Below are 27,483 nucleotides of genomic sequence, written 5' to 3'. Positions count from 1 at the left end.
TCAGATTCCAAAGTTCTGTATTTTTCAAAATAAAGATCACACATTGTTTAGAGACAATCTACACAAGAGTTACAAAAAATAGTTGCCCAGGCATAAGCATACACAGGTTTGTTAATTATACACATATGGTTACAAGTGTGCTTGCAAAAAAGTTCATTGGAAATATACACAAGGCTCTGGAAATGTACACCGTGTAGTGTTACAATTCTATATTCAAACAAGGAAAATTGACAGTATGTTACATTCACTTACAAGTAGACAAAATGCAAAATACAGTTCATCTTCTGTACAAAAAGGAAGGGCAATTCACACTTTACAAGGTGAGGGGGCTCTGATTGTAAGGAAAGCTAGGGCGGGGCTGAACTTTGCACGTCCTTATGACTGTCACAAAATAAGCAAAACATTACTTTTTAGGATAAAAAAAACACTAGTGTGAACTGAATCATCTTGAATAACATTTAGAAAGGATCTTGCTACTGTGGGACTAGGTGACAAATAAAACCAAGCTATTTTTTTCCTTTTTAAACATTTAACTAGGCTGTATAAAGAACATTTATTCCTTCAAAAGAAAAAAAATTTACTTCTGGTTGAAATTACAATTTACAATATACAACACTATATGCTACGACCATAAAAGGTGTGAATATACACTGAATGCACAGGGCTGGCTAATTCTCTTTTCTTACCAAAAAACGTGTTTATGTTGATTCAAACTTCTCCACATTTACATTACAGGTATACAAATGTACAATTGTACAATCCAAAGTATGTTCGACTACTAGGGTCCATTATAGATACAGATTAGACATCAAAACAAGAAAATACTACAAATTTGTATATATGCAAAGTCTACACCAAGTATACACTATATATTTATAGAAGCAAGACCAAAAGCAGAGTTGGATTTTTTTTTTCTCATGCTAAATAATCAGATTTTGCCTTTCAATGTTAACAGACAAAAATCCAGTAGGCAGTAAACAAATACACCCGCCCGGCCTTGAAAGACAGCCTAGGAGCTCACATCTCCTCCTCCCAAAACAGATTACACATCTTCAGCATAATAGTCTCCAAAAAAGGCAATTTTTCGAAGTTTCCTAAACTTAATGTCATAAACTGAAGCTTTAGCAATTCTAAAACAATTTTCATTTTATATATATATATATATATATATATGTATATATATATATGTTTTATAAACAGTGTTAAATGCCAGTTTGGGGTCATTTAACAAAATTCAAATTTCTCAGGTTTTTTTGTTTGTTTTCGTTTTTTACTAAAATGAGGAGGTGGGGAAGAGCTATTTGCAAAACTTGCCGGCAAGGCAAAATGGGTTAAAAACCTTTTTTCTTTTTTTTTTTTAAACTTTTTTTGTTAAACCAACCACCCTGAAAGTTTCCACACGTGTAATATAGATACAACATTGAACAAAATATGTGGCCTCCCATGTACATTGGTTACCTATGTACAAGTATCCTATACACCAGTAAAACAACAGGGCAATTAGTCAATTAAAAAAAATAATTAGTACATGTTATGCGTAATAAAATTAAACAAATTTACAAAGGCTTTTCCACTTGTGGATTTGATTCCTTTTTTTGGAGGAGCGGGTAATCCCGGAGCAACCATTGACCCATTTCAGCTTCTCTACTAGAACATTTCTGGTTGCTGGTTGGATTCGCCAGTGGGCCAGTGAGGTCAGTGGGAACGAGGGGACAAGGGACCACCTCAGATAATACCATTAGGGGGACCGCAGATGGGCCCTAAGTCAACGCCATTCTTCATGTAGTACTTCTCCAGCTTGGCCAAAATGTGCTTGCCGTAGGTGTACTTGCGGAGAGTGGCGATGTGGGGCCGGATCTGGGGAGGAAGCACAGTGTGCGTTACTCTGGCCTGTGAGCCCACCGCTCCCAGGCCCCGAAGCGTGCACGCAAGTCTGCGAGGCAACACCTTCCCCGGGTTCTCGGTCAGGGCCCCGCCACTTGACAGCCACAGCGACCACGCTGAGTGCGCAAGGGACGAGCTCCTGTTCTGAGCACGGGCACGTGGGCTCGGCAGGCGGCTGGCCACAGACCATTTCCGGGTCAGGACGCGGAACACGCACGTCCTCACTGACAACCCCACCACCGCTGCACAGCACCCTCCGGGGCAAGCTTTCAGCCTCACTGGCTCCCCTCAGCAGTGGGGGGAAGGTTCTTTCTGGGCACCGTGAACCCTGGGCACACCACGTGACCCCGCAATCCAGTTCACAGAAGGTCCCAGAAAACGACTGACAGTAAAAATGACTAGTGTGGGCTGGGTACTGTTCACTGAAGCCCCATATGGCAGGTGTGATCATCCCCATTTTACTGATGAACCCCGAAGGCACAGTGGCTAAGTGGCGCGTCCAAGGCCGGACGGCTACTCGGACACAGGCGCTGTGTCCTGCAGCAAGGACTCTTCTGCCCACCATGCCGGTCTGGCCCCTCACCCTCTGCACCCAGGTTCAGCTCGTGTTCTAATGTTCTCCAGTCCCCAGACATGAGAGGTGCTTCCTCACTGGAGCCACCCTTTCTATGCCGGGAGCTCATGGAGCTTTCCACGTGCCCTGGCTAGGGCGTGGAGCACGCCACCTTGACAATCCCTGGCTTAGCCGCCGACGGGTCCACCAACAGTGAGGGACCGTGCGTACCAATCTGCTACCCCACCCTGATGAGCACTTGCACACTCAACACACTGGACACCCACACCAGGGTACACGGACGCTCTCCACGTTGAGAGCTCCATGCAGGCCACTATTTTTGTCTGGTTGGCCAGGTCCTCAAAGCAAGGAAGTCTCGAGCAGCTCTAGAAACCACTGCTGCGCCACAGGACATAGACCCACAGCAGCTACTACGTTCTCACCTACAAGCCCGTGTGGGGAACCGTTAACAGCTCTGGGTTCAATTGTGAGCTGGGTGGCCCAGAGCACTCGCCTCAACAGCTCTGTAAAAAGAACATGCAATAATGCTACACTTTCATTTGGGTAGCAGTGAGGATGACAGACATGGCTGGTGTTTCTGGCATTAGAACAGGACGTTCAGGACCCCCTGGCTTTTTGGTGGCTCGCCTTTCAGAAACATTAATGACATTCACATTCAATTCTTTCACCTCTCTGTCCCTGGGACTGGTGACTGCTAAGTCCAGCCATTGAACTTGGAATCCCTCTCCTTTCCCAGGCAAGAAACTAACGACCCTCGTGCACAAGCACACACACTGTTGTTGAACTCCATTTTTTACTTGATTTGGTGGGAAGTGGAAAGGAATCAACCTGCTCCACGGTCTCCTCTTGCTGAAAAGGACACTGCCCAGCAGTGAAAGCTGGAAAACTCTCAAGTTTTTTGGATCCGTGAGACTCTTCCTTTTTCCACTCCCTCCACCAGCCAACTACCAAGCCCCGTTCTGTCCACTTGTCTTCAATCCCAAAGCCATCACCAGCTCTTGGCTTTAAAACCGCCCATCCAGCCTCCTCACTGCCTCCTCTCCTGCTGCCTGGCCTCCTCTGAGTTACTCATCAGCCAGGACAATCATGTGAAACGTAAATGTGACCTGGCACCACAGGCCTGCCCTACTGAACACGCCTGACTTCAAATACACAATCTTGTCTCCTGCTCCTAAGCCTTCATGCACCACGTTCTCTCTGCCTGGAAGGGTTCAGGGCTTTATTCAAATGTCACTCTCTGGGGGAGCCTTCTCTGTACCTCCACATTAGAAGAGAGCCTGACACATTCTTGCACAGCCCTCCCCCATATGTCCCTAGCACAACTGCCCACTACCTGTGCACAGTACTGTCCTATTCACAGATACCGGAGCCCTGCTGAAAGGAGGGCTTGCTCTCCAGTCTTCCAGCTCCCCAGTTTTTCCAGCTTTCACTGCTGGGCTTGCTCTGAGGATGCACACAAGCATTTGACAAATGAAGGATTGAACAAATGGACAGGCTAAAAACCTATATGACTCCAACACGGCCTCGGCCTTCCCCAGCGTCTTGACCCGTGCATCCATGAGCCTCACAGCTGGAAGGACTCTGGATTCCCCCAGCCTTCCACTGCCACCGCCAACACCACTGCAGTGTTTCGCTGTGTCGTGCTGTTTTGAACTGGAGGTGGGGGTGAAGGAGGGGGCCCTCGTCTGGCTCAGAACTTGAGTCCATAACAAAGATTCTCATTACCGAACTTTGTTCTCAGGGAGGGCAAGTGGCTCATCATCGCCAGACCGTGGCCAACCCCTCCCATGACAGGGGCCGAGGGAGTCCAGAGCCCAAAGGCTGAGGGTTCGGGTCAGAAGCAGCTGGGGCTGGAGGCCCTGCCCAGCACAAACGCAGCTGTAGCACGCCTGCCCGTGGGTGTGTCTTGCTTCCCGAGCCCAGGGGCGCTGCGTGGGGCTGGCTGGACCGGCTCTGAGACTGTTCCAGAAGCCATGGGCGGCTCTCGGTGTCAGCCCCACACACAGCACCTAAGAGTTCAGATTTCTGTCCCTGTCTTCCTCACTCCTCCTCAGCCTGGACTTCCCTCCCGCAGAGTCTCCCGTGAAGCCGTGAGCACGGGCTCTCACGTGCTCACCAGCACTTCCCACTGCTCTTCCCCACCCGGTGCTCTGTGGGCAGGGACCGATCTGCGTCATGTGTGCGCTGCTGCCCGGCACAGAGTGGGCACCAGGCCAGGCACTGGGCAGGCACTCTCTCGGCGGGGGGGGGGGGGAGGGGGGGGGATGAGAGGAAAGAGGAAAGGAAATAAGGCAAGCAGGCCGATCTGCTGGACTGAGAGCTGGCCTCCCAGGAGCAGAGGGGCAGAAGCCTGCCCTGAAGAGCACAGAGGGAAATCCCCCACAAAGACCGGAGTTGAAGACCCTTTCACACCAGTGAGCTACTAAAACATGAAGACAACGGCCACTCTAGAGAAAAGGAAACAGAAGCACAGCATGAGACCTAGTCCAGTGACAAACTCCACAAAAAGAAGCAAGCTGTCTACCTTCATTTGCATTTCAGAAATGTCAAGAACCTCAGGCCTTGCACCCTTTCTAAGTGAGATCTGCCAAACCTGGCCTACCTTATGCATGACGATCTTCCGCTGGGCTGGCTCTGCCACATCGATCATCTTCTGGACCACATAGTTGGCATACTGGTCCTTCATCATTGTGTATAAGGCACTGTGGGGACCGTCATTCATGGTGCATACCTCATCGATAAGCACAGCACGCTCCGTACGGGAGGCATGAGTGACACACTTCTCCACAACATTGCTGTAATGAGACAAATCCAGGGACAACTCTTAGAACAAAGACCTTGTCAGGCTGTGTCTGGCCTCTGTCCTGACTTGCAGTCAGCAGCAAAAGAGAGCCTGACATTTTTGGAAGATCAATTCACCAACTGTCTGGCTCTATGTGTCTCCCCCTTTGCCATCTGTGGCTGCCAATGTGAACCGTGGCTGACACCAGGTCTCGGGGGAAGAGCAGGCCCAACCTTCTCACAGGGGAGGGTAACAAGCCCAGGTAAGCGAAGGGACTCAAATATGAGGCTCACATGACAGCCTAATAGCCGCACTTGTTAATGATTATAATTTCAACACACAACCAAAATCCATGAATCCTCGCCTTTCTAAGTGTACGGAGGTCAGGAACAAGCCTTCCTTATGTCTCTACCTCTAGTGCCAACCACAAAGAGTGGCCCCCAGGAGAGGAGGCCCTGCACGCTCAGTCAAGGAGGGTGTAAGCATGAACCACACACTCATTCAGCAGCCTGCTGCTGCCTCTTCAGAGTCTAAGAACAAGAACCACCCTACAGGCCTGCCGGCATTTCTGAGCACTTCACAAATACATCGTCTTGGGAAAGGAAGACAGGACTGTGGCTACACTAAATCCAGGGAGGCCAGAGAGGGCGATTTAATTACACACGGCTGTGCTAATGGGTCTTTAACATCTCAGAGTGATTAAAGTCCGACACCACTATGCACCTGTGGCTCCATGAGTATGAGGAGGTTGTGTGATGTCCAAGAATAATACCTATTCTCTGTATCGCTGGAGCCAGTAGCTGGCAAGGACATCTGCTGGGTCGGTGTGCAGCTGAGGGCTTCGCAGAGAGTTCGTGACTTGGGGAAGAGCTGCTGTGGGTCACAGAACTCTCAAAGAGAAAAGGAACTTAAGAGTCCAGACCTAGCAAATGCAGGAAGCTCTTCTGTGACAGTCCTGAAAGATGGCCACTTAGCGTCTGCTTGGGAATTTCTCATCATCCGGAAATAATTACTTTCTAGGGTGACCTACCACATGGGCGAAGGGCTATGAAACACTCTTCTCTACATAACGAAGCAAAACATGCTCTCCCCTAAAATTTCACCCATTTGTCTTAATTTTGCCTTCATGGACTGAAAAAGGACATGTATACCTACGTCAGGAGTACCTTAATGCAGGGACTCTTTACTCCTTCCAGAGGCCAGCCCTCCGGATATCTGAATAGTCCAGGAACTATCACCAGAATAATTCCTTCCTCAAGTTCTTACACTGTAAGAGGATGCTGTTCCACAGAGCTCTCAGTATTAGCTCATTGCGCACACTGAGCTTTTATTTGGAAAACAAAATTCTCAGGGCACCTGGGTGGCTCAGCTGGTTGAGCGTCCAGCTCTTGGTTTCAGCTCAGGTTGTGATACTGGGGGTCGTGGGATCGGGCCCTGCACTCGGCACGGAGTCTGCCTGGGATTCTCCCTCTCCCTCTGCTCCTCCCCATCCCCGTGCGTGCATGCTTTCTCTCTCTCTCAAATAAATAAATAGGAAGGAAGGAAGGAAAACAAAATTCTTAAATTTAAAAAACTACCATCCTACCGGTCATTTCTTCAAACTTTAAGATACACAGTGTCTGGGGCGCCTGGGTGGCTCAGTCGTTAAGCATGTGCCTTCGGCTCAGGTCATGATCCCAGAGTCCTGGGATCGAGCCCCACATCGGGGTCCCTGCTCCGCGGGAAGCCCGCTTCTCCCTCTCCCACTCCCCCTGCTTGTGTTCCCTCTCTGTCTCTCTGTCAAATAAATAAAATCTTAAAAAAAAAAATACAGCATCTGTCAAGTCTGGTGACCTAATCAATCAAGTCTAATTAAGACAACAGCCTCTCCCTTTGACACAGTATCGTAGAAAAACTCCCTTCCCCACCTTACTTCTACAGCACTAACTACTATACAGTACTGTTCTGGTGTGAACTCAAAGTGTAGCACTGTGGAAGTGAATCTCCTAATAGCCATCGGCTTCTCCCTTAGCAGAAAAGGGACTTAAGATATTACTGATCCCGTCAGAGAGCACAAAGCCTGTCATGATCTCCAAATGTTCAGGCAAAGAATCCATCAATTTTCAGGACTGTTTGGCTGGATTGTACCTTCATCCACTCCAAGCCTGCTTCCCCTAGAAATTAGTCAGGACTTCCTACTAAACTGGATTGGGGACAGGACATTCTTCTGGGTACAGGACTCAATCCTCAACACTGACCTGTCTTCCAAGAAAGCAAGCAGGTAAATCAGCTACCACCATGGGATCCCACTTGGCCAAAGACTTCCACCTTAATACATGATCGAGAGTGTTGCAGTCTTTAAAGTTTATTCTAGGCATTCTGAAACTACAGTTCCCAGCCCATTTGTGGGTGGTGAGATCAACTTAAGTAATTTGTGACCAGCTTTTTCTTTAAAAAAAAAAAAAAAAAAAAAATGAAACAGAACAGTAAGTATCAGAATTAATCATGAACAACACAGTTTCAGTTACACGTGTATGCATGTGCGTGTGCATGCAAAGTCAATGAAACTTTTACTTTTTATTCTGGGTCACCATCAAAATTGTAAGTCACTAATCTATTTTATTTCTATTGATCTATGTCCAAATGTATCAGCTATTTCTGGTGTTATCTCTAATCTGCTGTTAAGGCCACACAGTGAACTCTATTTCAGAGGACTTATTTTTCTATTCTAGAATTTCCATTTTGTTCTTTTTTATAATAAAGCTTCTAATTCTCTACTAACGTCTTTTCATTCATTACAATCATATCTTCCTTTACATCTTTGACTATAATTAAAATAGGTGCTTTATAATCATTCTCTGCTACCTCCAATATCAGGGTGGTCTGGAACTAGCTGAAGTTTTTCCTTTTTCTACTTTTTTTTTTTTTTTTGACTATAGGTCATACTACATTTTCCTGCTTTCTAGACATAATGAATGATACACAGTAGAAACTGAATTCTGTTACATTCCCCCAAGGATATTACTTCCCCCACTCCTTTATTTAGTGCAAGTAACTTGGCTGAACTCAAACTGCTAACTTCTCCCCTGCAAGAGGAATCTCAGTTCTTTCACCCTTAGCTGGGCTGCCTCAAGTTCGCCCCATGCAAATGTGGTTCAGGAGTCAAGCAGATCTTTGGGAAGTTTAAATGAGGGCCTCCTCACCCCCCGCCCCGCCCCCTCGCCGCCCTTCTCTTCCTTTCCAGGATTTCTGCCCTGTCGCTTTGTCACTCTCATTGCCATGGCTGTCCCTAACTCTGCCTGCCTTCTGGGAACACTGGAGATTTTTTTATCCCAACTTTAGAAGCCCAGCATGGAGCAGAATGGGAACTGACTATAGGCTAAAAGCCAATTAAAACTGGGAAATTTCCTGATCATTATAAAAAGTCATTAATAGACCAAATCTTAATGGTGTTCTCAACACAAAAAAGAAATAATAATGACATGATAAAGGTGTTAGCTAATGCTACTGTAGTTATCATACTGCAATATATAAATGTATCAAACCAACATTATTACACACATCAAACTTACATAATGTCATTTGTCAATTATATCTCAATACAACTCAATACAAAAAGAAAAATCAAAAGGGGAGGCGGAGAGGGACAGGGAGATTTCCCCAATGCAATTACCTCCTTCCAAGTATCAACAAGTCTCCCATCCCCCAACCCCTTATGGTATCTACCTGCTCTTGGCCACTCTCTTAACGGCTTAATGCCTTCAGGAAGGTTTTTGGCATTTTGTCCACAATTTATAGTTGTTATCTGTGGGAGGATTAGGCCCCAAAGTAGCTACTCAGTCATCACCAGACCACAAGTCTATTGTAATATTAATACTTACACCTAAGAATGAGATATTAAATACACTGAAAAAAAAAAAAAAAAAGTAAACAGAGGACAGTGACCCAAGGAAGAATTCTAAGAGATTCAGCCCCTACTTCCCTGGTCCTGCCAAATGCCAAAAAAAAGACAATACAAGGTCACAGAGACCCTGATGTGGTCAGGTTACTGAAACGCTGGATCTCTGAGTTTTTATTTTATTTTTTTTTAATTTATGGATCTATGAGTTTTATTTTATTTATGGATCTATGAGTTATTATCTATATTTTTATTTCTTTTCTCTCTTTTCCATGCTGCAATGTTACAAAGTTTCAAAACTAAGAGATGAACAACTTAAAAACATCGAGGCCATAGAGTCATACCTGCTTTGCAATGTATTCTAAAATACAAAGAAAAATATTCCCAAAATACAAATTACTATATTGCGTGCTGTAGGGTACACACATTCCACTTAGAAAGACCATATCACTAATCCCTTGGAAAGGCCATAAATTTCTTCTCCAACCACTGCTAATAATCATAAGTCACCTAAAACATCTTTCCAAATCTGGCGATAACCAGTGCATTTTATTCTTGACCTGGCACAATACGAAGACTGGAAAAGAGACTCTAAGAATACTGTATACATAGCGATGGTACACTAATTTTGGCACCAGAGAGGAAACTGAGTAAAGAACATCTCACAATTCTGAACAAATAAGTGAATAAAATGTCCAGTTCATCAAAGTATAAGATGTAAGTTCTTTAGAAACATAATCCTCAGATTTCAAAGTGGGGAGTGAGGAGGCATTAAAGGACCTGCTTTATTTTATACTTTATAGTAGAACCATTTGACTTTTTAAGCTGTGTATACTTTGAGAAAAATAAACATTTAAAAAAAGAAGAGAACGAAAATTCTTTCTCTCTAGACTTGAAATACTATCTTATCATCTTTTTTGGAAAACAGAGTCCATGTGATTCAAAGCACGCACCTTGCAAATTTGTGCTGACTCAATACAAGTACATTGCCTCGGATTTCTGCTACAATTTTACTTTTATCCTCAGGACGACCGTGCTCCAATACATGCTGGATTACATAATTTCCATATTGATCCTATTTGAGAAACAACAAAAATAAAATTTACGTAAAAATGAGTTCTGTGGATTACCTAAATCCTTACATCTAATCAACACCTACCTACCTTCCTATAGCATCATGATGGCTTACCTGAATACTAATGAACACTTAAGAATTTTAAAAATGGATAGGGAGTGATAATTTTTCCCTATGGTTACAAAAAAGGAACATATTACCAGATGATGGAATATTTCTCTCTATATTTATGCCCAAAGGTCTTTTTTGGGTTCTTCCTTCATAAGCTACTAGACACAAAAGAGTAGCCCTCCTCTCATTTAAAAACAACAACAACAAAGAAACAAAGAAACGAAGGCACAGGTGGGAATAAAGAGCTATTTTTCTGGGACCCCTGGGTGGCTCAGTCGGTTAAGCGTCTGCCTTCGGCTCACGTCATGATCTCAGGGTCCTGGGATCGAGCCCCGTGTCAGACGCTCTGCTCAGTGGGGAGTCTGCTGCTCCCTCTGCCGCTCCCCCTGCTTGTGCTCTCTCTCTCTCTGACAAATAAATAAAATCTTAAAAAAAAAAAAAAGCTATTTTTCTCTCAAACAGAAGCTTAATAACTAAGAAAAATGGGAAACAATGTTTATGTCCAACAAAACAGACAATACCTAATTAAATAACATCACAAGCAAACAACAGATATATTCACTCATCTAAGGTTAAAGGTATTGGACAGAATAAATGTGTAAAAAGAGGCAAAAATTTGTAAGATGGGAAAAATTAAGAATGTACAAATAATATTTTTAAGAACAAGTGCAAAGGCCAAATGTGTTTGCTTCTGGATGGTAGGATTATGGATGATTTGTTGCTACTTTCTGCACTTCCAATTTTTTTCTACAATGAGGATTTAATACACTTATAACCTCACACCTCCCCCCAAAACAAACCACAAACTCCAACAAAAATGCTGCTTCAGTACAAAAATACTACACATAGAAAGTATTCTACTGGTTACTGTGATGGGGTAGAAATTTTTAGTGGCAGAAGCAAAAGAAAATATCAAAGCTAAAAAGAAGTCACCTAATCCACTAACTTCATTTGAAATGATGAAGTTGAGACCCAGAGAGATGAAATGGCCTGCCTGAGGGGACACGGCTGGCCAGGCCATGACAGAAGGACAGAAGGCTGGCAGGCAGCGCCCTTCCCTCCAAGGCCAGGGCTCCCTTCATCATCCGTATTCAAAAAGCACAAACCAGGATGGTAGAAACGAGAACTTGCCCCAAAGCTTCAGTGGGCATTTAAAACACATTAACATGAACTTTTCAGGAACGGCTACCTGTGCTGAGAAAACACACAAGCTCTGGGCCTGCACGAGCCCACAGGTGTTTGCGGTTACTCTACTGGGAACTCCACTACCTGTACAAGCTGCTCTGTGTGCTGGTGAAGCTCCTCTAAGATAGGGAGTGTCTGGTCAGGGAGACAGTGCTCCAGGATCCTCTGAATCACTCGGCAGCCATAAGGATGCGTGGACAAAGCAAATACCTAGGGCAGATAACACAAACAACAAAGCCAAAAATGACAGTTGCCACTTTCCATGCCTCGGTGTCGTTCATATACATTATTCATCTTCCCAAAGACTCAGAGAGAGAGTGATGAGTATTCTCAGCATACGGAAGAGAATTCTGAAGCTCCCAGAAGTTTCTACAGTGTGCTTGCAGTCATACAGACAGTGACTGATAAAGCCAGGATATTATGTCCTAGTCTGACTTAAAAGCCCAAATTATAAATATGGCACATTTGAGTTCTCTCTACAAAGAACAAGGTGTGTACGTATGCGTATATATAAACCCGTTTCATAACTATACTAGGAATTTAGAGATGTACATAAATTCAGAGCTGAAAAGGACTTTTCCAAGAAGCCTAGAACCGACAGAGAATTAGTCAAGGTCATAAAAAACAGTTAAGAGTCCACAGTGTCGAAGAAAAGGGTTAAAAACAGAAAAAGAAAGGGCTGGAATCAAGTTCTAAATGCTTTCACCTAACCTTACTGCAATCGTCTAAGTTTAATTAGGGTGTTTTCCAGCAATAAGCAAGAAAATCTTCCTCTTTTCTGGGGTCCTGGAGAAAAGAAGCACACGGGCTTCAGCTCTGGAGCACCCAATCTCAGTTCTGGCCTTCCTAGCCAGAATGACATGGAGTAACCTGCACCTCAAGTCTGTTATTAAGAGTAATGACAGGGGGCACCTGGGTGGCTCATTCGGTTGAGCGTCCGACTCTTGGTTTCAGCTCAGGTCATGATCTCATGGGTCTGCTTGAAGACTGTCTCCCTCTGCCCCTCCCCCGTGCACTTACTCGCGCGCGCTCTCTCTCAAATAAATAAATAAATCTTAAAAAAAAAAAAAGAATCATCATCACAGGAATAATAAGAAAAATAACAGCTCACACTTGTTAGATACTGAGCAAGTGTCAGCACACTAAGTGCTTTTTGTGTGGTTTTTGATGTGTAGCTGTATGTGTACAACTGTGTACTTCCACGGTATAAAGTACGGTTCTCCCCCATTTTATAAAAATGCTAAAAACTCACAGTCTATAACGAATTAACTTATTTCACTCAACGTTATGTTTCAAATATTTACTTACACTGTGGAGCTTCTGCTGGGCAAGTACCTGAGTTTGTTACTTTAATTTCTAACCCTCTGCTGACCAACATCTAGATTAGTCAGTCTTTCCTAGGAGAATAAGGCTGCTTTCAACATGTCGAAATATGTCTCCTAGTACCCACGTGTAGATGTTCCACCAGGTACACACCTAGGCTAGGAATGCTGGGTCACAGGAAACATAAATGTTAGACTTTGAAAGATGATGCAAAATGATTTTCCAAATGGCTGTGCTAATGTCTATTCCCACCAATAGTGACTGGATCCCACAATATTGCCAGGACACAGCGGCCAACCAGTGGGGAAACAGTGGTCCATAATCTGTGCCCTAATTCTGCATCTTCCTGATTATTAATGGAATTATTTTGTCTTATGTCTACAGGCAATTTGTGTTTCTTTTGTCTGTTAGTGCTTGTGGTCATTTTTGCACTAATTTGTACTCTACTTTTTGATCACAGGAGTTCTTTATATGTTCGTTATTAATTTTTGGTGATTTAGTCTTGAAAGTATTCTCTCCCCTTTGGCAGTTTAATCCTTTTACTTTCCTTGTTGTCTATTTCGATAAATATAAGATCTTAATTTTAAAGTACACAGATCCACTTTTTTTTCATTAACTCAGAAAACCCAAACAACCCCCTAGGTTAATGCCTACAATCTCCTTACTGCTGCCATAATTAAACAAACCCCAAAGCCCATTTCAATCTAGGCTTAGCAGTACACGTGACTGCACCTAAAAATCTACTTGGTATCAAAAAACAATTTCACAGACCCAAGAAGGAGGTGTGTGTTTTACTCTCTTTGTTCCACGTAGCTTAGGAGGGCGTGAGGACGATGTTTTAGGAAAGAGAAATTAATGATAATAGCTAATTAAGGGGCAATTCTGGGAAAATGATATAAGAAAATATCAGCTCTGCTTGGAAGCTGGTGCTAAGAGCATAGAGGCTCTTACGACATACATGTAAATAGGAGAAACTAGAAGCTATCTCTGGTGGTCTGGCCACATGGGGAAACCCCAGAAATGCTACCCTGTTCTCTGCTCACGGTGGAAACACCCAAACACTTGTTTCCTTTGTTTCTTTCTTAAGTCACTTACCTGCCCCTTAAACGCATCAATGATAAACTGCAAAGACTGGGGCTGCACACATTCGATGCATTTCTGAACCACATGATTACCATTCTGGTCTTTCACACACTTCAGGACGTGGCCGTCTAACTCCCGAACCATCTCGTTCTAATAGGAGACAAGGAAAGAAAGCACCACCAGAATCACAGCAAGCCAAACACCTGGAAAATGAACAGTCTCCTTACCCAACACAAAGCACGAGGCAGGGAATCTATGATGATGAAGTGGGAGCACACTGCTGTGGCACCATGACAACAACACAGCAGCACCAAATAAGGACTGCAGGGTTTCCATGGATTAGCAAATTTCCTGTAACAGCAACCCATCTTTAAAAAAAACTTCCCTGGGCACCTGGGTGGCTCAGTCGTTAAGCGTCTGCCTTCGGCTCAGGTCATGATCCCAGGGTGCTGGGATCCAGCCCTCCATCAGGCTCCCTGCTCCGCGGGAAGCCTGCTTCTCCCTCTTCCCACTCCCCCTGCTTGTGTTCCCTCTCTCGCTCTGTCAGAAAATAAATTAAAAAAAAAAAAAAATTCTCTAACCTGCAAAAGACCTCAGAGATTTTTTTAAAATGTAGACATCTATAGAAACCTATATGACATACACTGTCCTAGAGAAGTTCACGTGTAATCTATCATGTTCTAACATGACAATCCTGTAAGGTACACATTATTAATAATGAGAAGAGTCAATCTACAGTTTACTATAGGCTAGGCATATCTGTAAGTGCTTAACATATTATGACTCAATGAATCCTCATAATAATCCTATGTACTGGACACTATTATAGATGAGGAAACCAAGGCACAGACAAATTACCTGACTTGCCAAAATCACAAACCTACACCGCCAAGATTCAAACCCAAGCAATCTGGTCCCTGTGTGGTAAAACAATGTGGATCACTAAAGCACCTGTCAGCCAGCTATATATAATCCTGCACATACCCTCCACCCGTACGTATGAGGGAGGTGACTGAGAGAGGGAGTAAGTAACCAATGTGATCAAGACCGTAGATAGCGACTGACGCAGAATTCTAACCCAGGTCTGGAACTCCAATGTGATCTTTCCACCAGGCCAGTGACAGCAAGGACAGCAGGAATAGTACTCTCAGGGAACACAGATGACCAGATGTGGAGTTGGGCAAGTGCTTGAGGCGTGTGTGTGTACAAGAAACTCAGCGAATACAGAAGACCAGACACTGGAGTTGTGGGAGATTGAGCGTGTGAGCGAGTGTGTGACATAGGGAATGAGTGGAGGTGACAAGCGTACAGGAAGAGATGTTGAGATCCCTTCCTTTAAGCTGAATACCTGCACCATGGCTGGGCTCTGGCACCTGCTGCCCAATCTCCTTGCTGTATCCAATCTCTTGTCTATTCGTTCCTATTGTGCTGAGTATGTATTTATGGTGTAAACTACAAGTCACTCCATAATGGTGACGTTTATGAGAACAATGTCATAAATCTCTGAGATGTGGAATATGTCAAAGCAACTAAGAGATTATCCCATTAAAGAAATTCAAGATTACAATGCCAGGGACTAAACAAGCCAAAGGCAACAGACTCAAGAAAGTTTCCTAAAGCAATTAATCAAATGTCAGGAAGAACATTTATTCTGGAAATATAATTATTGGAATGGTAAGTGGAGAATGATAGCATATATAAAGGGAAAGACTGGAACACTTTTAATCAAAATAAAGGGGAGGTGGCTTCCTTGCATATGTTCTGGAGCCCAAAGAGGTAAGAACTCCACTGGAGAGGAGTTAATTTCACCTAAAATAATAAACTTCCATCTAGAAAACAGTAAACTACCCACAAGAGGAAGAATCATACCAGGCCCAGAACAAGGTAGACAAAGAAACCAGACCAGAAAAGAATACAGAAAAATATAGGACAGAAAAGCACAACGTGGGGGGAAGAGAAAGGATGTGAAAAACTACTACAGTGTAGCCATCCAATCAAAAAAGAGAAAACGGTAAAATCTGAAAAGATGGAGACTAAATCAACAATTTATCAGTCATGAGAGAGGGCAAAGATTGAGAAACTGTACATTCTTCCTGCTTTCTCTGAGCAAGTGAGCATTATAGCCAAAAAAAAAAAAAAAGAAAAAGAAACTTCCATGTTGAAAATAAACGAGAAAATTTAAGAAGAAAAATTCAACCATGAAGTTTTCATCCATGAAAACTGCACAAAAAATTAAAACTGATAATGATCTGAACATTAGGGGAAAAAAAAAAAGTAGCAGCTCTGCCCCTGCTCCTAGTTCCTCACATACAACACCACGTCATCACCGCTGCGCCTCCAGTGCTGAGCGCTGAGTGAACGCAACGGTCTCCGACACGGGCCTCGGCCTTCCCCAGCGTCTTGACCCGCGCATCCATGAGCCTCACAGCTGGAAGGACTCTGGACTCCCCCAGCCTTCCACTGCCACCGCCAACACCACTGCAGTGTTTCGCTGTGTCGTGCTGTGTTTTGAACTGGAGGTGGGGGTGAAGGAGGGGGCCCTCGTCTGGCTCAGAACTTGAGTCCATAACAAAGATTCTCATTACCGAACTTTGTTCTCAGGGAGGGCAAGTGGCTCATCATCGCCAGACCGTGGCCAACCCCTCCCATGACAGGGGCCGAGGGAGTCCAGAGCCCAAAGGCTGAGGGTTCGGGTCAGAAGCAGCTGGGGCTCGAGGCCCTGCCCAGCACAAACGCAGCTGTAGCACGCCTGCCCGTGGGTGTGTCTTGCTTCCCGAGCCCAGGGGCGCTGCGTGGGGCTGGCTGGACCGGCTCTGAGACTGTTCCAGAAGCCATGGGCAGCTCTCGGTGTCAGCCCCACACACAGCACCTAAGAGTTCAGATTTCTGTCCCTGTCTTCCTCACTCCTCCTCAGCCTGGACTTCCCTCCCGCAGAGTCTCCCGTGAAGCCGTGAGCACGGGCTCTCACGTGCTCACCAGCACTTCCCACTGCTCTTCCCCACCCGGTGCTCTGTGGGCAGGGACCGATCTGCGTCATGTGTGCGCTGCTGCCCGGCACAGAGTGGGCACCAGGCCAGGCAATGGGCAGGCACTCTCTCAGTGAAAGGCGGTGGGGCGGGGGGGGGGATGGATGAGTAAGGAAGAAGTGAAGGAAAATTGTAGGTGGGCTAGATCATCTAAGTTTGATTTGTTGGAGTGGTCAGTTCTAGCACTTTAACCTGCTTTAATTCTTGTCAAACAAAATACCCACCTGAAAAATTGCACCTACTAGACTGGTCAATGAGAGGAGTGTTTGAAACCAATGGCTTTAACATAAGACACCGGATCTACTGTAAATTTACACAATTAATTGCACAGTTCATGCTTGCCATGCACAGGAAGGCAGCCACAAGCACCAAAAAAAAAAACAAAAACAAAAACAAAAAACTGTACACGAAAACTAAAGACTGACAAATTTACAGGGCTCACTACATGTACCATGGAGAAACATCGAACACCAAGAGAAAAGTTAAAGGGGAAACTTACAATTACCTGCTGGTCTGACGGAATAAATTCAAGAGCTTTCTGGATAACACGGCAGCCATACATCTGCAGGGCCAATGACAGGACATGGCCTCGAATCCGTTCTGCCAAAGCCAGCTTCTGTTCAAGGCTGCCAAACTAGACATAATGTGTGGGTGAACACCATTACTTAGGTAGAAGGAAAGAAACCAGAGAAAGCAAAGCATCCATTATTCTTTATCAACCACTGGCATAACCTCTTTTAGCCATGTCATCCTATGATTAATTAACTTTTTTGTTCAACAACTCTTTGTTTTTTCAAGCCAAGAGTTCTCAGCCTCTGATTATGAGAAACCCATTTTAATGTTGAAAAACTTCTCACGTAACCAACAGCAGCAGTTTCACTACTATCTGCTAAACAAGTATGTAATTCCTCAAAGCTGCCATTAATTCACTAACACTATGAACGTATATTCCTATTAACTATAAGAGCATTTACATTCTAAAAATAGTAATACACGTGGGAAACACTGTTTACTAGAACCTTAGGAAGTGTATGGGAAAGATTCAAGGACTTCCTAGAGCAAATCTATAGCACTCAGGTGTCTGAGGCCCATGGGTTAGAAAGTTCCTCTTTCATCCACATGAAATTAAACATATGGACATTCTGTTTTGAATTAGGGTTCTACATCACTCTAAGAATTGAAATTTTCTCTATATATAGGGCAACAGAGGCCGGGGGCAAGTTAGGAGAGTAATTTAGAGGTAAGGCTGCACAGATGTTGAAGTTCTTCCTAGAAGGATTTCCCATCCCTGGCTTCTTATTTTCATTTGAATGACATAATCATGAGACTGGAGGAGATTTTATATATAATCAGCTTCCCAAACCCACTCAGTTTCTACACAAGGAAACTATGGACCAGGGATGCTGTGTGAGCCAGGGAAGTTCTCTAGCTTGTCCCCAATCATACAGCTATGTATGCCATCTCTGCGCCTGCACATGGGCCTCTAGGGCTGGAGAGCTCTACGTTCTTCTATCTGGAACAAGATGGTGGTGAAAAGACATTCTAAAATCAAAAATATAAGTCATTTTATGTTGGTTTCTTATTTTTAATTGGGGGTTTTAAATTTTAAGTGAAATTTAAGGGGAAGAGGCACAGGATTAAACGTCACTGGTTTATTTTTTAAGATTTTTAAAATTTATTTATTTGACAGAGAGAGACACAGCGAGAGAGGGAACACAAGCAGGGGGACCAGGAGAGGGAGAAGCAGGCCTCCCAATGAGCAGGGAGCCCGATGTGGGGCTCGATCCCAGAGTCCTGGGATCATGACCCGAGCTGAAGGCAGACGCTCAATGACTGAACCACCCAGGCGCCCCTAAAAGTCACTGGTATTACTTTACTAATTCAATAGATGCATCTCAGAAACAAGAATCATCATAAATGGTTTTTCAGTTCTCTGAATTTTTAAAAACAGACCATATCTAGTACAGCACCCCTAGTTTTTGCTTATTCCCCAAACTGATTTTGACTGATAGTGCCCCGCAAGCATTGGATCAATTTAAAAAGCACAAACATTCAAATTAAAGATACAATGGATTAACTCTAACCTTTCGAAAGGGCACATGGATCATTTGCTACCAAATATTACAGTAATTTTACAGGGACCACAAAAAGGTTACTCTTTGTTACAAGAACTAAAGTAATAGCAACAATTTTTACTGCTGTTAATACAGACCACAAGGATGACAGATGTGTTTATAAAACATAAAGTTCCTTTAAAAGTCACTGCATTTGCACTTTGCTCAGAATTTAATCACAAAATCTCAGTAAATAGAAATGTTACTGATTGTTACTGTTACTGTAACTGTATACAGTAACTGTATACTGTTACTATATGGTGGTTTCTTAGTGTATCACTAAGGAGTTAAGAGTCAAAGAAGTAAGGCACCTGGGTGGCTCAGATGGTTAAGCGTCTGCCTTTGGCTCAGGTCATGATCTCCAGGTTCTGGGATCAAGCCCCATACCGGGCTCCTTGCTCAGCAGGGAGCCCACTTCTCCCTCTGCCTCTCCCCCTGCTTGTGCTCTGTCTCTCTCTCTCAAATGAATAAATAAAATCTTAAAAAAAAAAAAAAAAAGAGTCAAAGAAGTTCAGTCTTTGTGAGAAAAGGTAGAAAGGCTGTGACTGAGCCATTTTTTTTTTTTTAAATCTTCACACAAACTGAAGAAAGTAAGATCTATAAACTGACAAATGTCTTCTGTCTGGAGCAGGTAATGTGCAGTTCCAGCATTTTCTCCTGTAACAGGTTCTTCATCTCAATGTCTCATTCCTTTCTGGATTTAGGACTTGGTTGGAATTGCTGATACCGGCACACCAGGGTTACAAAAGCATACAAAAAAATCCCTGCCTTTCTGACATTTTAGTTTAGTAGGGGAAAGAGACATTAATCCAACAATCTCATTAATCCTTTTCAAAAGCAATGGTAACAAGAGTGGATGTTATAATAACAGAAGTAAAAGAGGAAACCAAGGCTGAAGGATCACCTAAAAAGAAGCATTTAACAATCCTCATGACTGTAGTTTATAATGAAAAACACTACAGTTGACATTCAAAGATAACTCTCCAGGAATCCTAAAAATCCATTTTTTAGAACACTTTATCGTGATCCCGCTAAAATTATCTTACGAGGATTATTTCCTCTAAAAATGACATGTTTAGTGAATCTATCATAACAATGAGAAATAATGTGTTGGATCCTAATGAGGACAGCGGTTCTCCAAACACATTCCTAAAATAGACTGGCACATCTGCTTGGGTATTTAAATGATATACTGCTGCTAATAACTTGGAGAAACATCTAAAAGCTCTTCCAAAAGACCACACACACTTCATTTTGAGGACTGGAATGAGATTGCCATTCTAAAAACAGCTAATGAAAATCAAAATGCTCCAGAGATTCTCTAACGTCAAAGAATAGAAAGAACAAAGGCTTACTTCAAAGAACTTCTGAATGACGTAATTTCCAAATACATCCACCATTAGCTGGTAAGCGGCCTGGAGGATTTCATTGAAGACAAGCTGGCGTTCAGCTGGTGTGGCTCGTTCCAGTTTCAGCTGAATGAATCTGAAGTACAAAGTAAAAATGGCAATCCTAGCATCTCAGGAAGACTTGGAAATCAATAAGGATTAGTTCAATTTATATAATGTATCCATTCTGAAATTGTGCACATGTGCACGTGCCCATATATATGGGGGCGCGCACACACACACACACACAGTGTTATTTAAACGAATTAGTCGAGCTCACTTCATTGAAATCTCTGAAAAGGAAAAAAAATTAGAGTGTGAAGTACCCCTAGCTTCACTGAGCTTTTAAAAGTATATTTAAATTTTAGTATATTTCATTACAAACATACAAAACCGTATTTATGTGCGGGGATGAGGGGGAGACAAGCGGGGGGGGGGCAGGGAAAGGAGGGTGAAGGTGGGCATAACTTAGGGAGAACTCTACCTGACTTTCTCTTTTAGAAACTAGCCCTACATCAATAAACTCAGCGCTTATAGCCCTCCGTATCTTCTTTAACTCATGGGAATATGAAGTAGTACTCATTCATGATGTGGTAGAGTTGTGATTTATGCCTGCAGTGTCTTCTGAAGTAGTATTCAAGTTTGCGGTTTTCAGTTCAGGTAACTATGTAAGAAAAAACATGCTCTCAATCTGGTCTATAGGATCCAAATATGAGAAATCCTTGCCCAGTAGCAAGATGGCAAAACTCAAAGAGGAGATGGGTTCTTTAGAAGCTGTTTCAGTGGGCACAGACAGCAAGAAAGAGAAATGGAGACAAATAGGAAAGGATGGGTGATGTCACCATAATTAGGCTTTTCTCCCCCAGAACCAGAGTGGTCCCCTTCTGAGAAGGCCACTAGAACAGCCAAACGGGGAGGGATAAGCCAAAGCAGATTCTGTGTTTTATAGTAGCTTCTTCTCTCTCACCTCTACAGAGTGGAATGACACAGAAAAGTGGTGGGAGCTATCTTATTCCTGAGCAAGCACACATCCAAACTTACATGTGAATAATGTCTCTTTAACAGCAAGACTCTTGGGGTGCCTGGGTGGCTCAGTCAGTTTAGCATCTGCCTTCAGCTCAGGTCATGATCTCTGGGTCCTGGGATCATGCTCCATGTTGGGCTCCCTGCTCAGCGGGGAGTCTACTTCTCCCTCTGCCCCTCCCCCCCGCCCCACTTGCGCTCTCTCTCAAATAAGTAAATAAAATCTTTAAAAAAAACAAAAAAAGAGCAAGACTCTTAATAGTGATTTAAGTTAACAAAAGTGTACATATATCTCTGTGTTAGTGTTTCTGTTCCTTAAATTATAGACATTCTGTGAGGTTCCCATGAACTAGGAACACCACAATATGATAAAAGGTCTGTTTGAAGCATGTGATCCAGATTACTAAAGGGCTTTTTTTTTTTTTTTTTAAGATTTTATTTATTTGACAGAGAAAGACACAGTGAGAGAGGGATCACAAGCAGGGGGAGTGGAAGAGGGAGAAGCAGGCTTCTGCCGAGCAGGGAGCCTGATGCAGGGTCCCAGGACCCTGGGATCATGACCTGAGCCGAAGGCAGACGCTTAACGACTGAGCCACCCAGGCGCCCCAAAGGGCTCTTTTCAATCACCTGTGTATCTGATGATCTTCATATCCCCACATCCCTCTGAAATAAATAATAGGAAGCATACTAAGAGGCAAACTTTGTTTCAATTACTTCATGGCTATTTACTTAGTGTATACCTTATCTGAGGCATGGAATTTAAGGCATTAAGATTTCAGTTACCTTAAGTGCCAAAGCCAAGTCCTCACCTGGACCCATGCTGGTCTTGGGAAAACTCCATTATATGCCCAGCGATCTCCCGCAGTTGTAAATTGGGGTACCGATTATTTCGGAAATCCTCCAGAAGCCTGCTCCTGCCAGAGGGCATGACGTCAGACATTCCATATCGCAACCGGGAGGAAGAAAACAGGGTGCTGCTGGGGCTGAAGAGGCTGGAGGCACTGCTCGCACTGCGGTACTTGGCTTCAGCGCCTGGCGCGGCAGAGATGTATCTCCCACTGCCATTGGTGAGGCCTCCTGTTGGTTACAGAACAAGACAACTCAAGACTCATTCTTAAGGAATTCTGTTCAAGAGAGGGAAAAAGCATCTCACACATGAAAGCCTGCATCATTTCTGATTTTGTTTCAATTCTATTGCTTTTGTGTTAAGATCTGATTCTATTAGTGCCACAGTTTTTATAAGGCCAACTCACCAAGACGGAAAGAAACTTCTGCACAAAGACTGAGAGGGGAAGTGCTTGGACCCACTGATAGGGGACCACTAGCAATAACGGAGCAATGGTTAACACAGCCCTTAGTAAGGAAAATGATGGGGAAAGTGCCTGCCCTGTGACCCAACACCTGAGCACCAGGAATCTGAAAACACACAATGCACAGAGACCGCAAGTCGTTTTCTGCTCTGAGCTCTGAGTAGAATAATCCCATTCCCATTGGAAACCCTTCCTTAAAAAAGGGAAAAAAAAAAAAAAAAATCAAGAGTATCCAGATTGGTCTGTTTAGAGCTTCCCAAAAAGCTTTGAAGGAATGGTTCTGCCACTAAACAGAAATCTGAAAAATCACTAAGGCACCCTAGGCTGAGGAAGAGACATAAGGAGTAGGAAAAAAGGACATATGCTTTGCAATGGAAGGTTTTCAAGATCTGCATCCGGAATAGGCAGCTCTTAACACCTTCTTTTGGGACAGAGCCTGAAATGATTGCAGTAGCAACAACTTTCATGCCACGGATACTGATGACTGAATTGATGACAAGGGAGTAATAATTGTGAATCTCAACACAGATAAAATAGAGGTCTAAGACCAAAAAGCTTATCAAAATGTAAAACAGAGTAAAAACATATCATGAGAATATATATTCAATATTCTTACTTTTTTACAACGGTAGTTTTTTCTTAACTTCACACTATTAAAAAAAAAACAACTTTTGTGTGTTATTTTACCCCACTCCTTTTAAACAAAAAGGCAAAGTAGGTAAGAAAAACCAAAATAAACCACAAAGAGCACAGATGAACAACAACTCAGAATCCATGAGAAAAGTCACCCAGCATGAACTGTCCGTTAACTTCATGAGATGTAATGAATGTCTGCTCTGGAGTTTAATGGCAGCTACAAAAAGATACCCAGCTTGGATTTCTCCACAGAATTCTAGGGCCCAGCTTCAAAGGTCTGGATCTCAATTAAAGTGATGGAACCAAAAGGAAATGGCCCAATGTTAACATTTGTGAAACATTTACTGAGCACTTGTCCTATGCCAGGCGCTATGCTAGAAGTATTCCATATACACTTTTACTGAATTCTCACTGGTATTTTGGAAAAGAAGTTTTAAATTACCATTTAAGTAACAGATAATTAAGGCTCAAAGAGGTGAAATGCTCACCCAAAGATACAAAACCCAAGATGATTGTGGCTAGAATCTGTGACACAACTCAACTCCAGAGTAAGTGCCTTTGCAACCAAATGAGACTCATATCAAGAAAGGGAGAAGGTTTGTAAGAATAGAGAATAGTAAGTAGCCACATGGCTGCTCTTTATTAAACTATTTCAGAAACAATTCTTTCTTCCCTGGCCTGAGACAGCAGAGAAATGGGCAAAGAGGTGAAAATCAAGTTAAGTCAGCAGGTCCTGCAGAGTGTGGGAACAGCAAGGAACGTGCTTAAGAAGAAGGAATGGCACAAACACACAAAGTTTTGAAAATAAAGATATTTTAGGAATCTGGTCACTAATAAAGGCATTTAGGAAAAAGTAACAAATCAACAGAGAAACAGAACCAAACTCGTAAAAAAACCAACCTAATATGGATGACAAACATAAGGAAACCTGAACTGTAATTGACAAATTGCTTTATTAACTTAGAATGGGCAGCCCTGAGAGTTAAAACCCCCATATTGTGAGATTTACCTCCGAGATCGTAACCAGGTTCCACAATAAATATAAGAGAAAAATTTTCTCTGGCTTAAGTAAGGTGAAGGGAAAAGAAACCAGTCTGAAACAGGCCAGAGCGCTCTGTTCTTCACCAAGCCTGCCCTCTGGGGAAACTAGTTAACCAGAACGTAACCTGCTGGGCTATCATCAGAGACCGACTGAGCTGGGGAAGGGAGATAGACAACTCCAGCCTATTCAACCCATCCTGTCCCACCAAAAGGGGGAGGAAACAAATGAGAAGCCCTTGTGAAGTTGGAGGCCTGGAAGCACGGGCTCCCTAAAAGACCGAGCCCCAAAGATGGGACCATAGAGCACTGCCCCTCCCCACACACCTCGCCAACACATGACCGAAAGCCTCCTTACAGCAGTTCTTTTTACCCGGCACATCATCGCTGGCTCTCACGAAACAATTACAAGGCATACCAACAGTCAGACAACGCAATGTGAAGAGAAAGCAAGCATCGGGGACATACATGGCAGGGATATTCACGTCATCAGACTGGGAACTGAACACAACTCTGGTGAATGTGCTACAGGCTCTGACAGGAGAAAGCAGACAGCATCCAAGAACAGGTGGGCAATGTGAGCAGAGATGGAAGTCCTAAGAACTGAAAAGAAATGCTAGTGATAAAGAATTCTGTTACCAAAATGAAGAACTCTTTGATGGGCTTCTTAGTAAACAGGACCCACCTGAGGGAAGAATCCCTGGGCTGGAGGATGTATCAACAGAATCCCCAAAAACCAAAAAGGAAAGAGAACAAAGACCCAGAAACAGAATCGAATACCCACGGGGAAAAATCCTGCCTTCTTCACCTTTAAAGAAAAAACTGTCAAGGTCCCCAACATCTGACTATTTAATACAGGCAGAGGCAACACTGCTCACCACAATGTTTACAGGAAGTTCTCCCCAGTCTACCTCCCTAATACTAATACCACAGCCAGGTAGCCCTAAATTAAAATAAGCCCCAAATGAGTTGTCATCAGGGCATACTACTGAGTCCAAAATAAGTTAATTTTCACATGGTTAATTTTACAGATGACAAGTCACTTTCAGAGAATCAGATGAGCATCACAAAATACTACATTACCTTTTAGAATGGAGAAGTAGGAAAGGCACATACATGACTAGTAAATAATCCGAAATTAGTACAAGTTACTGAACGATAAATTAGAAACATCTCTTGCAGTTCATGCAGGGACAGAGAAAACCATTTTGTGTTTGAACTTTGCTTTTCTTAAAGGACTAAGTACATATAAGAACAGCAAGAATTAATTTTAAGAAGATAGGAATTCTATCATACAAAACTAAGTGCTTACATTTTTTTTGCCTTGGACAGATTATGAACTTTCGAGCTTATTTTTATTGTATTTCAACACTGTGGGAATTAACAAGCACAGTAGTCTTCTTCCAGGACACGTGATAAGGCTGGGGGTTGTCAACCATGCACATTATAATATATTACATCTGCTACTTCTTGATGCTTAAGAGTTTAAAAATGGCACAATCTGGAGATTACAGAGAAAACCAGAAGCATAAAGAAGCATTTCAGGAAATGGGGAGGAGATGGGTGTGGAATGGAGACATCTACAGGGAGACAAGACACAAAACTAGTAAGAATCAGACCTTTGGGAGACTCATCTCCACATCCCTTACTTTTTCTAGCTGAGGTACTTATTAGAGACAAATGTTTTAGGTATAGGTGAGACCCTAAAGGCTTCATCTCACCCACATATAAGCCACAAACGGGGACTGAAGTCTAGTTGTTAATAATATTATCAACAGTAATATTAATAATTACAAAAGCAATACTTTTTAATTCAGAAGTGTAACACACACTTAAACTATTTCAACACCTGACTTGCTCGGGGTCATACAAAACTTACTTAAATTACTAAACACACATATGCACATATGTACATTTATGTATGGGAGAGATAGAAGGGAGAGATTGAGAAAGTGGGTGGGAGATTTTATTTAAGACATTTCCACTCTAGGCCAACAAATGTGACAACTTAGAACAAATTCCTAGAAAGTCACAAATTACCTAAATTGACTCAAGAAGAAATGGAATACCTGACCCCATAAGATGTAAATAGAAATTGAGCTAGTAATTAAAAATCTTCCCATCAGTAAACACCCAGGCGAGAATAATTTCACCGTTGAATTTTATCAAATGTTTAAAGAAATAATACCAATACTCTACAAACTCTTCCAGAAAACAGAGGGGGGTGGTACATTTCCCAACCTACACTATAAGGTCAATGTCACCATGATAACACGTCAGACAAAGAAAGGAAAATGACAGAATCCTTCATGAATATAGATGCAAAACTCTTCAACAAAAATATTAACCGACTCCAAGAGGACCAAGCAGAGTTTATCCCTGGAACGCAACGGTGGATTAACAACCAAAAAATAATTAATATAACATACTATATTCACAGAATAAAAGATAGAAACCACACAATCATCAATAAACACAGAAAAAGCACTGAACAAAATCCAAACCCCATTCATGGCAAAACTCTTAAACTTAGAATAGAAGTGAGCCTGATAAAGGACATCTATGAAAAACCTACAATGATCATACTTTAAAAGTAAAAGAGTAATACTTTATCCTCAAGAGCAGACACAAGGCAAGGATGTGTGCTCTTGTCTATTGTATTTAACACTGTGCTGGAGCTTCTAGACAATTAGACAAGAAAATGAAATAAAAGGCATCCAGACTGAAAAACCCTTTATTCACAAGTGACATGATCCTATATACAGAATATCCTGAGGAATCTACCCATACCTATTGGGACTAATAAGTAAGTATGCTGAATTTGCAGAATATAAGATCAATACACAAAAATCAACTGTATTTCTATAAGCAAGCAACAAACAACCCAAAACCAAACCAAGGATACAATTCCATTCATAACAGCATGAGAAAAGAAGACAGGTAGGAACAAATTTAACAAAAGGCATGTAGGAACTGTACACCGAAAATTTACTTTGCTGGGGAAAATGGTGCACGCTTAAAAAGATGAACTTCCACCTCAGGCAATAACACAAA

At 42.9% G+C, this 27,483-nt stretch overlaps 1 protein-coding gene and 2 non-coding genes across 13 annotated transcripts in view; all 3 read right to left on the bottom strand.

Moving 5' to 3' along the window:
- PUM1 (pumilio RNA binding family member 1) overlaps positions 1-27,483 on the bottom strand; it is a 138,045-nt gene continuing 110,562 nt past the window's right edge. For 8 of the 11 annotated variants that reach the window (XM_088022520.1, XM_028114010.2, XM_028114016.2 and 5 more), the window contains 8 exons: positions 22,255-22,522; positions 20,390-20,519; positions 17,420-17,554; positions 13,907-14,044; positions 11,573-11,698; positions 10,071-10,192; positions 5,061-5,253; positions 1-1,857 (listed from right to left, as the gene is read on the bottom strand). In XM_088022520.1, the coding sequence (XP_087878646.1) occupies positions 1,726-1,857; positions 5,061-5,253; positions 10,071-10,192; positions 11,573-11,698; positions 13,907-14,044; positions 17,420-17,554; positions 20,390-20,519; positions 22,255-22,522 (1,244 nt within the window). In that variant the 3' untranslated portion in view covers positions 1-1,725. The remainder of the gene's footprint in view (positions 1,858-5,060; positions 5,254-10,070; positions 10,193-11,572; positions 11,699-13,906; positions 14,045-17,419; positions 17,555-20,389; positions 20,520-22,254; positions 22,523-27,483) is intronic. The other 3 variants (XM_028114013.2, XM_028114017.2, XM_028114014.2) reach the window with 1 other exon arrangement.
- LOC114217237 (small nucleolar RNA SNORD103/SNORD85) lies at positions 4,143-4,227 on the bottom strand. The gene has a single exon (XR_003610936.1). It is a non-coding gene; the product is annotated as a small nucleolar RNA SNORD103/SNORD85 (small nucleolar RNA).
- Positions 16,439-16,523, bottom strand: LOC114217238 (small nucleolar RNA SNORD103/SNORD85). The gene has a single exon (XR_003610937.1). It is a non-coding gene; the product is annotated as a small nucleolar RNA SNORD103/SNORD85 (small nucleolar RNA).

Source organism: Eumetopias jubatus, unplaced genomic scaffold (assembly GCF_037043125.1).
Source record: "Eumetopias jubatus isolate StellerSeaLion01/CBP00866 unplaced genomic scaffold, mEumJub1_p1.0 scaffold_4, whole genome shotgun sequence".
NCBI classification, from domain to species: Eukaryota; Metazoa; Chordata; class Mammalia; order Carnivora; family Otariidae; genus Eumetopias; species Eumetopias jubatus.
Note: the sequence above shows the minus strand (reverse complement) of the source record. Positions and strands in the feature narration are given on the sequence as shown.